This window comes from Cyprinus carpio, unplaced genomic scaffold, assembly GCF_018340385.1.
Source record: "Cyprinus carpio isolate SPL01 unplaced genomic scaffold, ASM1834038v1 S000006665, whole genome shotgun sequence".
Lineage (NCBI taxonomy): Eukaryota > Metazoa > Chordata > Actinopteri > Cypriniformes > Cyprinidae > Cyprinus > Cyprinus carpio.
Window position 1 is genome coordinate 146,448 of NW_024879288.1, and position 18,073 is coordinate 164,520.

The 18,073-nt window shown below is 40.9% G+C and overlaps 1 protein-coding gene across 1 annotated transcript; it reads right to left on the minus strand.

Annotated features, from left to right (window-relative positions):
* Positions 1-7,211: 7,211 nt before the first annotated feature.
* Positions 7,212-10,163, minus strand: LOC122144424 (uncharacterized protein K02A2.6-like). Its single transcript, XM_042755318.1, has one exon. It carries the CDS (start codon positions 10,161-10,163, stop codon positions 7,212-7,214), a length of 2,952 nt encoding a protein of 983 aa, XP_042611252.1.
* Between the last annotated feature and the right edge of the window lie 7,910 nt (positions 10,164-18,073).

Here is an 18,073-nt window from a genome sequence, read left to right on the forward strand (position 1 = left end):
CACCTCATTTATAGTTTTCTGATTGATTTGTATTACTATTCTAATAATATTGTTCTAATTATTCCTTTTCGAAATTTAGCAACTCTAAGTCAACAAGTCAACTAACTCTTATTCATCATTCCTGTGTTGATGAATTTTCAGTGATTGGTGATTTGTGAACTATCGTCAAACTTAACATCACAATGATGTAACACTGATGCCTGATTAACTTTTTTGGTTACTATCAGCCTAGAAAAAGCTTGTAATATTTCAGTAATAATTACTAAGAAATTACTAAGAAAACTGACTGCTGCAACAAAACAACTTCCTCCTTTTCATCTTGACAGGAAAGTGACCAGGAGACACTTGTTAAATTAAATGACAGATGACAGATTTTAAGATTCCAAATACTTTGCTGTAAATGTATATGAACATTACATCAGTAGCAACACACACACTTACCAGCAATTACTAAAACCAGCAACTGCTAAGAAAGTTTGTAACAAGAAGTTCCCCTTTTTCCTTTTTTTCCCCAGAAGAAACTTGTCAAATTGACAGACTTACAGGTTTGCATGCCAAATGCATTATCATAAATGCAAATGCAAATAAAATTAACGTGAAAATGTTCTCTTATAAAACTTTCTATACTATAAAATGCTATAAAAGTGACCTGATTCTGGATCAGTGTGAGCAGTATTAATTCCGCACGTCTTTTGTAGTATAAATAGTGTGAGTAGTTTATTCATATTTTTATTATTGAGCTTGCTAAGTCTAAAATACTGAGAACCTACACGTGTTTGACCCATGTGGTGCAAAAGATTTATGACATCATGGTTCCGAAACTGAAGCCTCTGGACCCACTCCTCACGTAACCTGAAAGAAAACATTGAGGATTTATTGCTGTATGCACACATAGACTTTACTGTAACACAGTCATTTGATGCCACAGGTTAAAAAGGTCCTACATACACAAAACTCTTCTTAATGATGATACAAGTGGTTTTGGAGAGTCTCATCTCAGCAAATATGTTTCATTTTTATGAACAGTTAAACATTTGCTAATTAATTTGAAATCTAAATGACTATTCAAAAGTTTGGAATAAAATTAAATATTTTTTTAAGGTTTTTGAAACAAGTCTCTTCTGCTCACCGAGGCTTTCTTTATTTGATTGAAAATACAGAAAAAAAACTGTAAAATTGTAAAATATTGTGATTTACTGTTTTCTATGTGAATATATTGTAAAAAGCAATTTATTTCTGTGATCAAAGCTGAATTTTCAGCATCATTACTCCAGTCTTTAGTGTCACATGATCCTTCAGAAATCATTCTTATATTCTGATTTGCTGCTTATTTATGATCAGTTATTATTGATGCACAATTAATAATACATGGTTCTTATTATTATCAATGCTAAATACTATTTTTTTTGTGTGTGTGTGCTTAACATTTTAATGCATCCATGCTGAGAAAAAAAAAACTTTTGAATTATATATATATATATATATATATATATATATGTCTAATGTGAAGTGTTTAATTTTATGCATATTTTTATATTCATATTTTATAATGTATTCATTTAATATAATTTATAACTAAATAACTGGAAGTTATGTCAGTGATTAAAATTACCTGGTTAATCTTTTGAAATTTTTCATAGAAATAAACAAAATTTTATAAAGCAATATTGCAGAATAGAATTTAATATTTTTAAATAGGCTGCATAATAACACAACCATTTTAGTTACATTTTTATTAATTAGAAGGAGTTACACCGCACTCACGATCACCAAGGTGCCAGACAAACAAGACTGAAAATCTCAAAAAATAAACTGTCTGCACACTTGAATCCTTGTCACAAATTTAATTACCAAGCTTTCGGTCAAACGACCATCCTCAGGGCATACAGACAATAAATGTAGCAATCAACTTAACTGTGTTCAAACACATCAGGACAATCAACAGTGATTACCACACCTGTGAAGGCCAGGTAGGAGAGTTGTAGTCCAATGGTGGGAGTTGTAGTTTTTCTTTATCTTTAACCCTACCCAACATACTGAGTTATCTAGGTAATTTATACCTTTAGTGAAAATCCGCACTACAAAAAAAACAGACATAATTACAAATATACAAAAATACATACATGCTGCATAAGTACATGGAGACTGCAAGAACATCAGTAAAACCTTCATAGACTGCAGTATTCAAGACTTATAAAAACAGTATAAAGGCTTTTACAAATGGTACAGTTGTAACTATAGCATGACACTCATGTCGAAGTCCACATTTAAACCTTTGGGATGTAAGGCATCCAAAGTATGAATCCAGTACAGTTCCCCTTTGACATAGCACTTTATCAATGTTGCCACCTCTAGGTAATTTAATCTGCTCAATTCCCTGGAAACGGAGAGAAGAGACTGAATGAGCACACTCTGTAAAGTGACAGGCCACAGGGTAGTTAGGGTCGGCACGTCTAATAGAGCTTTTATGCTCACTAATCCTCTGTTTTAAACAACGTGTGGTCTTACCCACATACACCATGTCACAAGGACATCTTAAAATGTAGATAACATTCTTAGCTATCTTAACTATCTACATTTTAAGATGTCCTTGTGACATGGTGTATGTGGGTAAGACCACACGTTGTTTAAAACAGAGGATTAGTGAGCATAAAAGCTCTATTAGACGTGCCGACCCCTAACTACCCTGTGGCCTGTCACTTTACAGAGTGTGCTCATTCAGTCTCTTCTCTCCGTTTCCAGGGAATTGAGCAGATTAAATTACCTAGAGGTGGCAACATTGATAAAGTGCTATGTCAAAGGGAACTGTACTGGATTCATACTTTGGATGCCTTACATCCCAAAGGTTTAAATGTGGACTTCGACATGAGTGTCATGCTATAGTCACAACTGTACCATTTGTAAAAGCCTTTATACTGTTTTTATAAGTCTTGAATACTGCAGTCTATGAAGGTTTTACTGATGTTCTTGCAGTCTCCATGTACTTATGCAGCATGTATGTATTTTTGTATATTTGTAATTATGTCTGTTTTTTTGTAGTGCGGATTTTCACTAAAGGTATAAATTACCTAGATAACTCAGTATGTTGGGTAGGTTAAAGATAAAGAAAAACTACAACTCCCACCATTGGACTACAACTCTCCTACCTGGCCTTCACAGGTGTGGTAATCACTGTTGATTGTCCTGATGTGTTTGAACACAGTTAAGTTGATTGCTACATTTATTGTCTGTATGCCCTGAGGATGGTCGTTTGACCGAAAGCTTGGTAATTAAATTTGTGACAAGGATTCAAGTGTGCAGACAGTTTATTTTTTGAGTTACATTTTTATTAGCCACTTCTATAATAATCTACTTTGACACTACTGTAAATTCTCACTTACATGTAGCCCGGTTCAAAGTAGCTTCTCCAACATTGCTCAGATTTGGATCTGAGTATTAATAAACCCTTGGATTTGCTATGAAGCCTGCTGCGGTTCATCTGTATGAACAATGTATTCATTACACACTCAGAAAGCTGTCCTCGTCTCTACAGCTGTTTCTACTGCAACACACTGCCTTTGATTTTAATGAGCTCCAAAGCCTGGAGATTTGTACCAGTGTATGTGCTAATCCACATGAACTTCCTGAAGGAAACACTAGAGGGCAGCAAAAACAACAACAGAAGCCTGTCTGGATTTGATGGACTCTCATTGTGATGCTTTTCATTTCCAAAAGCCAGAAACTGTTTATGGATCCTGAACTAGGTCAGAAAAAACAATTACGAGTTTTTCAGTTTCCTCCCAAAAGGTTCATTCCAGGAAGTTGGATTTTGTGACTCAAGGTTGTTTATCAATATTATCTTTTCATTTCAGTTCATTCGACCTAATCTTTCTTTGCTATTACCACCCAAAAAAATTAGCTTGAAAAGTGACAAATGGAAAGAAAAGCAACACATTGGATGAAGTTATTCTGTAGCAGCAATTATCAAAGAAGAGATCTGATTCTCTGTGATACACACTTGGATAAAGCGCTGTTCTTCATTCTCGAGTCTTCATTTCCCATCCTCTGAACGTGGCTTTTGATCTTCTCTTCCCAATACTTCTTCAGCCCATATTTATCATGAATACGTGCCAAATTAATCATCTGGAACAATGAAAACGGGTGACGGATAGCTGTGCATCAGTGCTTGTGGTATTCCTCCCAACTATAACGAATCGTCATCTTTCATCGGAGCATGCAATATCTGTAGATCCTTATTATACATGGACAAACCATTTTTTTTTACAGGGAATGATTGTATTCCACGCAAACTAAGACAAACTGCACTTGACGCATAATTCATGACACTTGAACATTTTCAAGACACTTTGCACTGAATTTTAAATGTTCCCCAGTCAGCATGCAGCACAATTTCACTTTCACTTCTTCTGAGTTCAGAAACTGTGCTTGACTTTTAAATGAAGAGAAAATGATGCACATTAGTATTTTCTGACAAGCATGTTCACTATGCTGCTTCATCAGAATGCATGTAAATGACATTATCCAGTCTACAATCACAGTTAGATTTTATTACAGTCAGTGCCAGTTAACTTCCAGTGTGATTCTTCAATGGACAAGCCCTCAACTTGCAAAGAAAATCCACTAGCTTCCTAAATCAAGTTTAGGTTATAATAGTACTGTGGAAACATTGTTTTGAAATGTTTTTAGAATGTTAAAATGTCCAGTTTTCTTTCAAAAAGTTAATGTTATTTAAAGTTACAAAACCATTTTAATATCATTCTATTACCTTTTTTTTCAAAATGCAAGAATATTTCAGTGTTTTTGTTGTTGTTATTTTATTCTAAGAACACTGAATTGCCTAGTTTTCTTGTTATGGTTAGAACATTATTTAATGGTTACCAATTTTTATTTTTGTATTTTTTTTATTTTTTTACTATTCCAATTAAATTTTTTCCAAAATATAACTTTATTTGAATTTTTAATTTTTTAATATTCCAAGAATGTTGAATTGTCCAGTTTCTTTGTCGTGATTAGAACATTATTTAAAGGTTACAAAAATGTTTCTTACATTTCTAAGTAACTTTATTTTCACCCAAATTGTAAGTTTTCCAAAATATAACATTATTTGAATTTTCATTTTTAATATGCTAAGAATGTAAAAATGTCTATTTTCTCGTTGCGATAATGCTATATTTAAAGGTTACAAATAACTTTTTCTTTTTTATTTGAAAGTTTATTTTTATTATTCTACGATTGTTGAATTATAAAGTTTCCTTTTTATGATTATAACATTATTTAAAAGTTACAAAACCGTTTTTACTGTCTTTATTTTCATCCAAAGTGTTATTTGAATGTTTATATATATATATATATATATATATATATATATATATATATATATATATATATATATATATATATATAAATAAAAAAAATCATGTTTTTTCCTAACATTTATATAACTTAAAAAAAAATGTTAGTGAAAGTTGTGAGAATTTTCTCTGTTAGTTGGGATATGAAACTCATAATGGAGGAAGTACATTTTGACCTTTTGTGCATGTGTTGACCAATTAACCTCCAAACGAGCTTTAGTCCTGTGCTTTCTGTCAAATGAAAATATGAAAATACTGAGAAAATTCAGAAAGAAACATTAGTTGTGACCGAGAGTCAAACTGAACGGTGACTCACAGATGAAGTGTGGTGCTCAGGTACAGGCCTGTGGGCGATCTGGCAGTTTCTCTTCTCTCTTTCGATCTCATCATCGTTTATTTCTGGAGCAAAAACACAAAAGACAAATGGAGCCAAGAGGAATGCCACTGTTCCCATTGGAGTCGACAACTAGCCACAGCAAACAGCACTGCTGGACTTATAGGCTTTAGAGGAAAGCAGGCCAGTCACATCACACATCACTCTCATCAGTGCATTTAGTAGGAAACTACAAAGAAAATGTACCATTGTGATCTTAATTAACACATATATGAATATTGTAGTATATACCCATCTAACAAAAATAGGCCTATCCTCAAAGAATGTTTTGCTAACATTCTTATCAAGTTATGAAAACTTAAATGTTTTTTGAGTGAGCAAACAAACAGCGAACAAACAAACACATTTTTTTCTTGGTTATACAAATGTTAAGGGATTTTATCATTTTGCAAACATTATGGGAATATTACTGTTAAATGTTCCCTGAATGTTCTAAACAAGCAATAACATTTAAATATTTTTTTTATATGAACATCAAACTAAAACATTAAAATAATAATAATAAAATAATGTTTTTTTCATAACTTTGATAAAACCTTAATATTGCTTAGTCATGTATAGTTAGCAATATTAATAGAGATTCTTGCTCAGGAATCAGAGCTAATAATGTCATGGGATGAAGTTTGTGGAAGCTCTGCATTGCAGTAAACACTTGTGGTGTGTGTATTAAGAGCAGCTCTTTAGAGCGCCTGTGATATCTTCACCATTAAAAAACTCTGAGATGAAGCATCAGGTCTGAACCCAGATATCTGTACGAGCCGTAAACTGGAATAGACCAGCAGCTCTAGGGCATCTCCGCTGTCAAGTTATTTATAAAAGAGGTTCATACAACGACGTAATCGGTGACTGTCTTTATTTAGCAACTCAGTACAACAACCCTGCGCTAGAGTGCTCGAACATAACCAAACATAACATTCGCTAACCCCGCCTCCTATACAGACGTCACCTCCTGTTACTTCCAAAACTATTACACTATTATTCCATAATACCACATCTCCCTTTCTTTGAGAACAAAGGGTGGACTACCTTTGTCTCTGCAGGTCTTAAGGGGTTTATTCTGCCCTTTTGCTGGAAGACCTGTCCCTGATTCAAACACGCAAAACAGAAATAAATAACTTACACATTACCATACTTTGAACTATTACTTTAGCAGGCTGTGTTCTCCAAAACTTAAACTCTCAGGTTTCAGGCAAATGTAAACAGTAAAGCAGAACAATTTCACAATCACATTCCACTCTTCTTCCTTTTTTTTTTTTTTTCACAAATCAAGTCTCAGCGGCTTTCTAACCTCTCTCCCACACCTAGCCCGCACAGTCTCTGTGGTGGGACCCTCTCTGCTGGGTGACGTTACCACTGGTGGAGCTGGCTCTGGTGATGTTGTCACTGATGGATTTTCTCCCAGCAGTGGCTTGTCAGCGTCGCTTTCCCCCCCACTGTTGGTCTGCAGTGGCACCAAGTGATGCAGGTTACTCCTCAGTGTCCCCTGAGGCACCTGGACGATATAAGAGCGAGGGGGTTGTGTGTGTAGATAGCACAGTGCCCTGGACTCGTGCATCGGTGATCCACACATCCTCCCCAGGTACGAGTGGCTCTAGATTTCTTGCGCCGTGTCTCTTGTTGAAGAATTTTGCGTCGTTCCCCCTCTTTTCCCTTTCTTTGGCCTCCAGCACGTTGTAGTCGGTCAGAACTGGATTCAGCAGGGTTGGGAGGGCAGGAACTGTAGTGCAGAGGCGCCGCCCCATCAACAGCTTGGCTGGGCTATAGCCGTTCTGTAGATGGGTTGCTCTGTAGGCCAGCAAAGCAAGGTATGGGTCTGATGCCTTGGTTAGCAGGTTTTTCACAGTTTGTACAGCGCGTTCCGCCTCCCCATTGCTTTGGGGAAACTTGGGGCTGCTCGTGATGTGCACAAAGCCATAGTCTGCTACAAAGGCTTTAAAGTGGCTACCAGAGAACTGGGGGCCATTGTCACTTTTAAGGAATTCACAAATCCCATGACGAGAAAATATGGATTTCAGGTGCACCACCACATCTGTGGACCTTGTGGGTGACAGCAGGGCAATTTCCACATACCTTGAAAAATAATCTACTACTAGTAGATAGGTCTTGCCTTTCAGCATGAACAGGTCAGCTCCCAAAGTTTGCCAAGGCCTGTCCGGCATCGTTGGTATCAACGGCTCTTTGACGTTCTTTCTCTCCTGAATGCAGGTTCTACATTTCAGTACCATGTCATTTAGCTGGCTACTGAGCCCTGGCCACCATACTGTCTGTTTGGCCCGGCCTCTACATTTTGTCACCCCCAGGTGTCCCTCATGTAGTCTGTGCAGCACATCCCCTTGTAAGGCGAATGGGATGACAAGCCTTGTGCCCCGCAGCAGCAGTCCATCATGCACAGTCAGCACTGCTCTATCAGGCCAGTAATGTCTCAGCACTCCCTGCAATTGGCTTTTGTCAGGCCAGCCGTCTGTGCAGTACTCCATCAGTGCAGAGCATGTGCTGTCTGCCTTTAGGTGCTCTCGTAAGCTGCTCAGATAATCTCCACTGACAGGAATGTTGCTGATGATAGAGTCTACATAGATGTTGGTGTCCTCTAGTAGGCTTGTATCTGTGTGTGCTCTTGCGGTTCTTAGAGGAGCACGCGACAAGGTGTCGGCTGTCCACAGGCTTTTGCCAGGGACATGATTGACTGAATAATTGTACCTCATGAGTCGCATTTTAAATCTTTGGATTCTTGGTGGGAGGTCATCCAGGGCCTTCCCGCCCAGCAGACTCACTAACGGCTTATGGTCCGTTTCCAGCTCAAATGGTCTTCCCAGGATGAAACAGCTGAACCTTTCACAAGCCCACGTTACAGCTAGTGCCTCCTTCTCTACTTGAGCATAGCGCTGCTCTGTTGGTGTCATTGACCTGGACGCATATGCCACAGGTGACCACCTGGCATCGCTCTTCTGCAACAGGACTGCACCCAGGCCAAAGGAAGAGGCATCAGCCGAGATTTTTAGTGCACTGTTTGGGTTGTATAGTGCAAGCACTGGTGTGGATGACAGCTCTGTTTTCAACTGGTCAAAGAAGGCCTGCTGTTCTGTCCCCCAGTACCAGTGGTTCTTTTTGGACAGCAGGTCTCTTAGCACCTTGTCTTTTTCGGCCAGGTTAGGCAAGAAGCGGCCCAGCTGATTGACCATGCCCAGAAAACTTCTAAGTTCGCTGACATTTTTGGGTGCGTCCATCTCCTGCACAGCTCTCGTCTTCTCCGGATCTGGCTTCACTCCATCTGCTGAAATCACATGACCCAGGAATTTGACTGTATGGCGTGTGAGCTCGCATTTGTCCATGTTGAGTGTAATGCCGGCCTTTTGTGCCTTCTCTAACACCTTATGTAGCCGCACATCATGCTCGTCCTGCGTCTGTCCCCAGACCAGGATGTCATCCATGTGACACAATACTCCCTCCAGGCCACCTGTCACTTCTGTCATCATCATCCTTTGAAAGTGCTCGGGGGCTGAAGCTATGCCAAAGGGTAGCTGGTTGAAATAATAGCGCCCAAAAGGCGTGATGAAGGTGGTGTATTTGGCAGACTCTTTTGTCAATGGTACTTGCCAAAAACCCATATTGGCATCTAATTTGCTAAATACTGTTGCGCCAGCTAGCATGCCCAGAGTGTGTTCAACAGAAGGCAGGATAAACTTTTCTCTGCAAACTGATTCATTCATCCTTCTGAAATCCACACAAATGCGGACAGTACCTGCTTTTTTCGGCACCACCACCATCCCGGCGCACCAAGCAGTCGGCTCCTCAATCTTTGTGATTACGCCCATCCTCTCCATACGGTCAATCTCCTCCTTCACTTTTCCCATAAGCGGCAGAGGGACTCTGCGTGGTGCGTGTAGAGAGAAGGGCACAGCCTCTGGCTTTAATTTGATTGAGTATGGCCTCCGAACAAGACCCAGGCCGCTACACAGCTTCGGATACTGTTGTTTCACAGATTCCATGGTGATGCTGTCAACCCTGCACACAAGCTGAAGCTGTTCTATAGCAGGCCTTCCCAGCAATAGAGTGTGTAGGTCTTTTACAACATAAATGTCCTCTGTGGCTGTCTTTTTGCCTCTGCGCAGTGTTTCTCTGGCTACACCTAGGACAGAGAGCACATTGCCACCTGGCCCAAACAATGGGCGTGTCGACATTGCCAGGCGCTTCACATCAGATCCCCCTGTAATGTCATAGTACACCTCGGCTGGCAGGGCGGTGACATCAGCACCAGTGTCAATTTTAAAGCACACATTTTTTTGTCTTACTTGTAGCTGCACTGTCCACGGGTCTTTTCCAGCGTCCACGGCTCCCAAAAAGAAACTCTCTTCATCTTCTGTAGTGACAGCATTCAGAGATTTTGCAGCGTTTCTGCACACTTTGCCATAATGTCCCATTTTGCCACAGTTGTGACACACAGCATCTGCAGCAGGGCATTCTGATTTTCCATGTGACGGCATTTTCCCACAACTATAACAGGCCTTTGAACCTTGCTGTGGCCGTGCAGTAGGTTTATATTTGCCTGGTGTTTGTGCTTGTGGCTGAGGCTTTGAGGGAAATTTGCGGTTTCTGTAATTGTTAGCATGCACAGCATCAACATTGGAGCATTTGCTAGCACCGCCATTTTCTCCTCTTAAGTCACACTGCTGTCGTCTAACTTCTTCAAACTGCCTTGCTTTTTGTTATAGCAGTTTCAAGTGTTAAGTCTCTGTCTAGCTGTAGCTTTTTCGGACAATGAGACGTTTCTCAGCCCGACCACTAACCTGTCGCGTATCAGCTCCTTTTGTAACTGTCCATAATTGCAATGTTCAGCTAATCCGTATAGAGCAGTGATAAAGGAATCCACCGTTTCTCCCGGCAGTTGCACAGGCTGATTGAACTTGGCTCTTTTATATATCACATTCTTTTTAGGCACAAAAAATGCATCAAAGCCCGCCTTAACATCCGTGTACTTCTTCGTCTGATCTTCATTTAGCGTAAGCCCTTTAAGCACATCTTCGGCTTCATCGCCCATACAATACACTAACGTGTTTACCTGGTTTTCTTCCGAGGTTGCGTTTAAATTGCTTGCAAGCCGAAAAGCGGTCAAATCTCCTAATCCAACGCTCCCATTCGTGAGGCTTGGTAAAATCAAATGGCTCTGGAGGTTGTATTGTGAACGTAGCAGTTGGTGTAGGTTGTGCCATATCAGCCGGCTCGTCTCCCATTCCTCCGCCAAACGATAACGTTACACTTTTCTTTTCCCTCTTCCGCTTACAAGTCGTCCCGTTCTGACACCATGTCAAGTTATTTATAAAAGAGGTTCGTACAACGACGTAATCGGTGACTGTCTTTATTTAGCAACTCAGTACAACAACCCTACGCTAGAGTGCTCTAACATAACCAAACATAACATTCGCTAACCCCGCCTCCTATACAGACGTCACCTCCTGTTACTTCCAAAACTATTACACTATTATTCCATAATACCACATCCGCCTTACTGCAGGACTCATGTAGGGGCATAGCTCAGGGTTTATGATGTGTGGGAATTTCACTACTCTCACAGAGTCCTGCAAGACCCACACGCTCACACAATACGAGACGTCCTAGCTCCCAAAAACACAAACACACACTGACAGTTCCCAAAGAAGAGACAGAAAGACTTGTCAGCTTAAAGACTTACTGAAGTGATAAACAGTCCTCGTGTTAATTTAACAGGAATACTTGTATATGCAGCTGAATGTGAGATATGAGATGTCAAATGAATCATTACACATCAAACCGAGATCTAAGATACAGTGACTAACAAGTGGTTTGAGAACAAAAATGTGCGGATGTCAAAAAAAAAAAAAAAACCAAAAAAAAAATTCCTTATTTGAAGAAAACATGGTTTATCATTTCAAACTTGTGCTTGTGAAATGTTTTGCTTGAAAAATGTATTTGTGCATCATCTTACACTTGCTTTTATATTTTATCTAATGCAATTATTGCATTTCATGAATAAAAGTTAGGCTGTACTGTATATTTGCTGAATGAAATCCAACACTTGTTTCTTACTAATTTTTGGTGCTGATTTAAAAATATAGTGCCTGTTTTTTGCTTGAGAACGTCATAATTTTCACAAAATATGATGTTTATTAGCATTTACTTTCATAGCCATTTGTAATGTGAAGAAATCTTACATTTTCCAGTAATGAGCGGAAAAACATACAAAGACATGATTTCTGTCTTCCTCTGAGCCACATTACAACTATTATTTTATGCCTAATCCAACTGTGGCTCAGTGGTAGAGCATTGTGTTAGCAGTGCAAAAGGTCATGGGTTCAATTCCCAGAGACCACACATACTAGTAACAAAAAATTTATAGCCTGAATGTACTGTAAGTCGCTTTGGATAAAAGTGTCTGCTAAATGTAATGTAGATGAAAAAAAAAAAATTTAATTTGTGACAAATTTGTCAAAATTGGTAACATTAGGACTTTTTACAGACTTTTTTTTTAAGTTCAGACCTGTGTTGTAAGTGCATCTTTATGGCCTCATATTACTAGACTTACTAGACTAGGTTTTTCTTTTTATTTGTTCATTTAATTTTTATTTGTCACACTGCAGGACTATTAGCTGATTGAACGTTAAATAGAAAATGGTTACAAACTGCAACCTGCCATAGCATACAAAAACATATACTCTGCCTTATAATAATGCTCTAGATTAACCAAATTATGTTAAATAGTTTTCATAGAAGAACTATTTTGGGTTCCCAAAATAACATTTCAGTGAAAAGTTTTCTTAGTGTGAAGAACATATAAAGAAACATTTTCCACTGTGTCTTCATGGTTTTATGGATGTTAGAGGTTCTTCACTATCAATGCCAATAAAGTGTTTTTATATTTAAGAGTGTATGTACAGTTACAGTGTAAATAATGGGAATTGCTCCAGAAGAAGGGTTATTAACCAGCTGTCCTGTCAATAGTATCCAAAAGCAAATGTATTCCAAAAGTGTTGGGGTAAAAATTGTGCCTCCACACTCACTGACTAAACCCCTCGTGGTACCATCACAGAGAGGCTCAAAATCACTTTCCAGAACATTCTCGTTCACCATTCCTGGCTGGTGGAATGATCTTCCCATCCCTATCCGGAATGCAGAATCCCTGACAATTTGGTATTACATGCATTTCCTGTATCTGTTTGCCTCTTTAAAAAGAATCGCTTTATGTATCCCCCAATTGTAATGTCACTTTGGATAAAAGCGTCTGCAAAATGACTAAATGTAAATGTAAACACATCCATCATCAAACCCATGATTCAAGATTCAAGATTTTTATTTGTCACATACATGGTTATATGGAGAGCATATGACCAGCAGTGAAATGTAAGTCAGGTCCGCTCCATGGACAGTGCAATTATTAAAGAATACAAACACAAGAAAATTATATAAAAGATTATTGTATGGAAAAAGTAAGATAAAAAAATAAGAATAATATAAAATGCTTATAAGATAAAATGTGCAGGACAGTTTACTGTAGACTTAATAAATATTAAGATGAGCAGGAATGTACAAGAGGAGAATGTGCAAACAGGTTGTACAGGGTATTTACATAGCGGCAATAGAGGTAATAAAGTAAATAAATAAATAATAAAATTTATAGAAATTGCTGTGTGCAAGTGACAATGTCAGTATATTAAGTATCTTACTGATAATTAAGTGAAGTCATGTAGAAGTTAAGAGACTGATGGCCTGGGGGAGAAGTTCCTCCTAAGTCTCTCGGTTTTTGCCATCAGGCTAAGGAAACACTTACCAGATGGCAGCAAAATGAAAAGAGAGTTACCAGGGTGATTTGTGTCCTTCATGATTTTAACAGCTCTGCTTTTGCAGCGTCTGAGGTAGATGTCCTGCAGAGAGAGGAGAGCAGACCCTGAGATGCGCTCAGCTAAGCGCACAACTCTCTGCAGGACTTTGCAGTCTTGACTGGAGCTGTATCCATACCACACTGAGATACACTGAGTCAATACACTGAGTCAATACCACTGAGTCAATACCACTGAGTCAATACCATGAGCTGCGCTGAATCCATCTGGACCGGCAGCATTGCTGCCCCTGAAAATGACCTCATGGAAAAATGCCTCCATTGCCCATTACTGCATAAGCCTCAGGGAACAGAAGCTGCCACTGCTTGGGAGGTCATTACCAATTTAACTGCGTCTATACTAAGGCGGATAACAAACCTGAACTATAACCTAAGAATAGTGAACTTTACTCAAGCTGATAGATGGAAAACAGACATAGATCAAGGCTGTCAGAGGGGCTAATGAGAGCAGAGAGGGCCAGCGGTGAGCTGGATTGTTGGGGATAGAGGGTAAGATGAGGCCTGTCAATGGTCCACTAAGGGTACCGTCTAGAGTTCTTCAAACAATGAATGGAGGATGTTGAATGCCAGCCTTTCTTTTTATTTCATTTTTCCCAAGCCAATAAAGTGCAGAGTGCTCACAGGTGCAAAACTTAGAAAAAGTTCCCCCATAGGGGGAAATCCCTTAAGGAAAAAAAAAAAAAAAAAAAAAAATCCAACTTCAAAGTACAAAAACAAAAAAACATGTAATGTCCACTGGTTTTAGTGTTCAGGTAGCCAATCTGAACACAGCAGTCTAGTTGCAGGTGTGTAAATGTGTGTGCTTGTGTAAATCATCCATCCATATCTCCCCCTCACTGACACATCAAGGTAAATAAAGAGTTTTAAAACCCAAGTATGTCTTCATGTGTTAATGCAAATAAAAAAAGGAACAAAGGGCAACTTGCTTAGTTTAAAACTAGACATGTCAAGCTTTCTATAGATACATCTCTCGTGTCTCTGTGTTGAGTATTTGCTGAGTTACAGTTCATTTTAATGCCATGTTTCTAAATGAAGATCACAGCAGACCAAGGCTGCATACAGCGCAACTTGTTTGTTTTCTTTATTTTGTAAATGCACAAGGTTTTGTTGTTATTATGTGTGGATACAAATAAAAGAAGACCCTTTACAGATTCGATTGATGTATTGCTCTTATCTGTACGATCAAAACTTAAGTGTAATTTAAGTTCTTTTCGGGGTTATCAGGAGAAAATGCCTCAACACTCGTATACGCACGAATCGACTCCAGAGAGTTAAAGGAAACATTCCCGGTTACTTAGCTGTAACCTTGTTCCCTGAGAAAGTGGAACGAGATGCTGCGCTGCTCAGCGCATTGGGAAACGTCTTGTTCGTTCCGCTTTCTCAGGGAACAAGGTTACAACTAAGTAACCGGGAACGTTCCCTTTCGAAAGCTTCAGTCAATGCTGCGCTGCTCAGCGCATTGGGAATGAGAATACCCACGCTGCCGTGCTTGAAAATGTCTGGACCCCTAAGGTTGTGCAGGTGTGCTACCAAACCACAAGAAGGCCTCAGACATTAGCTTGTGATGTTGACTCAAGGACATGAGAGCCCGGAGTAGCATGGACATCCAAACTATAAAATCTTATGAATCTGTGCGGAGAGGACCAACCTGCCGCATCACAAACCTGTTGTAAAGGGGCACCCCTTGCTAAAGCACTAGAGGAGGCGACCCCCCCTTGTGGAGTGAGCTCTAAGACCTATAGGCGAAGCTTGACCGCGCACCTCATAAGCCAAAGCAATAGCATCCCTGACCCAGTGAGACATGGTCTGCCTGGTGGCAGCTGCTCCTCTGTTACCACCCCCATAACAGACGAACAGTTGCTCCGACTTACGCCACCGGCTAGTGCGGTGGACGTAAGTCTGAAGAGCACGGACTGGACACAGTCTATAAGATTTCTCCTGCTCCGGCGTTGTGAACTGCGGAGGACAGAAGGCCTCTAGAATGACCGGATGTACAGCCGAAAACGGAACCTTAGGCAGGTAATCAGGATGAGGATGCAGAATCACTTTCACCCTCCCTGGGGCAAAGTCTAAGCATGATGGTGAGATAGACAGAGCCTGCATATCCCCAATTCTCTTCAAAGAAGTTATTGCCATGAGAAAAACCATTTTTAGAGTTAGAAGTCTATCAGACGCTGACTCTAAAGGTTCAAAGGGGGTTTCAAACAGACCCTCGAGAACTATAGCTAAGTCCCAAGAAGGCATCTTGGTTTTTACTGTAGGCCTCAGTCGTCTGCCCCCACGAAGAGAAAGCGAGAGAGCAGAGGGTGTCTCCCGAGTGGCATCCCATCAATCAAGGCATGGCAAGCCGAAAGAGCGGCCACATAAACCTTAAGAGTAGCAGGGCATGTGCCTGTTGACAATTTCTCTTGCATGAAGTCCAGAACTGAAGCAATATGGCAGTTGACTGGATCTACATTGTGTACCACACACCACCTGTCAAAGACACCCCATTTACTAGCATAACTCTGTCTGGTGGAGGAAGCCCTAGCACTAAGGATGGTATCAATAACACCTGGCGACAGCCCTGTGTTCCTCAGCTGGTACCCTTCAGGGGCCAAACATGAAGATTCCACAGGTCGGGCCTGGGATGGAATATCGTGCCCCCTGCCTGAGACAGAAGGTCCCTCCTCTCCGGAATCGCCCATGGCGAGACGTCGAGGAGAGATATTATCTCCGAGAACCATACCCTGTTCGGCCAACGTGGCGCTATCAGCAAGAGGCAAGACCCTTGTTGGCGAACTCTGGCTAGGACTCCCGGGAGCAGAGAAACTGGAGGAAACGCATACAGGCGCATTCTGGGCCATGTGTGCGCCATCGCATCCAGACCCAGGGGGGCTGGGTGACTCAGAGAGAAGTAGAGGGGACATTGCGCTGTCTGATGGGAGGCGAAGAGGTCCACCTCTGCTTCGTAAAATTTTCCCAAATCTGTTTCACTACCTCTGGGTGGAGTTTCCATTCCCCTGTCAGAAGTGTCTGTCTGGACAGTAAATCTGCTCCCACATTCAAACGCCCCAGAATGTAAACTGCCCTGAGTGACAGGAGCTTGTCCTGGGCCCAAAGAAAAATCTTCCTCGCTATCTTGTTCAGATTGCGGTGAGCGCAGACCCCCCTGGTGATTTATATACGAGACTGTTGCTGTGTTGTCCACCCGTACTAGGACATGACAGCCTCTCAAATGATGGAGGAAATATTTCAGAGCCAGAAATACGGCCATCAGCTTGAGGCAATTGATGTGCCAATCGAGCTGATGACCCCCCCATTCCCCTTGAGCTGGGTGGCCATCCAAGACTGCACCCCAGCCCATCAGGGAGGCATCTGTCGTTAGCAGTCTGCGACGACACAGTGCCCCTAGAGTGGGACCCAAGGCAAGGAACCGGGGTCTGAGCCACAGAGATAGTGTACGAAGCCCGCGGCGCGTCACTTTTATTTGCCTTTGAGGATTGGCTCTCGGATGAAATCCTCTGGCTTTTAGCCTCAACTGAAACGGTCTCATGTGTAACAGCCCCAAAGGAATCACCGTGGATGCTGAAGCCATGAAACCTAACATCTTTTGATACTGACGAACAGTGGGATCCTGGCCTAGCCTGACCTTGCTCATGGTCTGCTGAATGGTCTCGATCCGAGCGGGAGACAGTTGTGCCCGCATCGTGATCGAATCCCAAACGATCCTGAGATAAGTCATTCTCTGGGCCGGACAGAGAACACTCTTCTCGGTGTTGAGTCTCAACCCCAGAAAAACTAGATGAGCTAACACGATGTCCCTGTGTTGTAGCGCCATCTCTCGCGATTGCGCTAGTATCAGCCAATCGTCGATATAATTCAAAATGCGAATGCCCTGGAGTCGTAATGGAGCCAGCACTGCATCCATGCATTTTGTGTACGTGCGGGGTGAAGGAAGAACCCGAAACTGGTATGCTTCGCCCCCGAAAGCGAACCTCAGGAATTTCCTGTGTTGTGGCAAAATTTCTGTATGAAAATATGCGTCCTTCAGATCGATCGTGATGAACCAATCGCGATGCCGAATTTGCGACACGACCGTCTTGACGGTTAACATCTTGAACTTGAGTGCTCTGATTGTACGGTTTAAGCCTCGAAGATCCAAGATTGGACGCACTCCCCCACCCTTTTTGGGAACTAGGAAGTATCTGCTGTAATAGCCCGACTCTCTCTGTGGAAGAGGAACATGTTCTATGGCCTCTTTGCCCAGAAGAGTTTGTAGCTCTTGAGACAGTACCTGCATCAGCTCCGGTTTCACGGAAGTGGAAACCACGCGTTGAAACGTGGAGGATGACGAATAAATTGGATCCTGTATCCTATCCGTACTGTGCTCAACACCCATGCAGAAATGCCTGGCAGAAGTTTCCACGCTGCCAGACTCTCTGAGAGTGGTACCAATTTCAATACTTCCTTTTGAGGGGA

What these genes read in the sequence shown, in the direction of transcription:
- LOC122144424 (XM_042755318.1), bottom strand. Translation starts at nt 10,163, where the DNA reads ATGGGACATTATGGCAAAGTGTGCAGAAACGCTGCAAAATCTCTGAAT.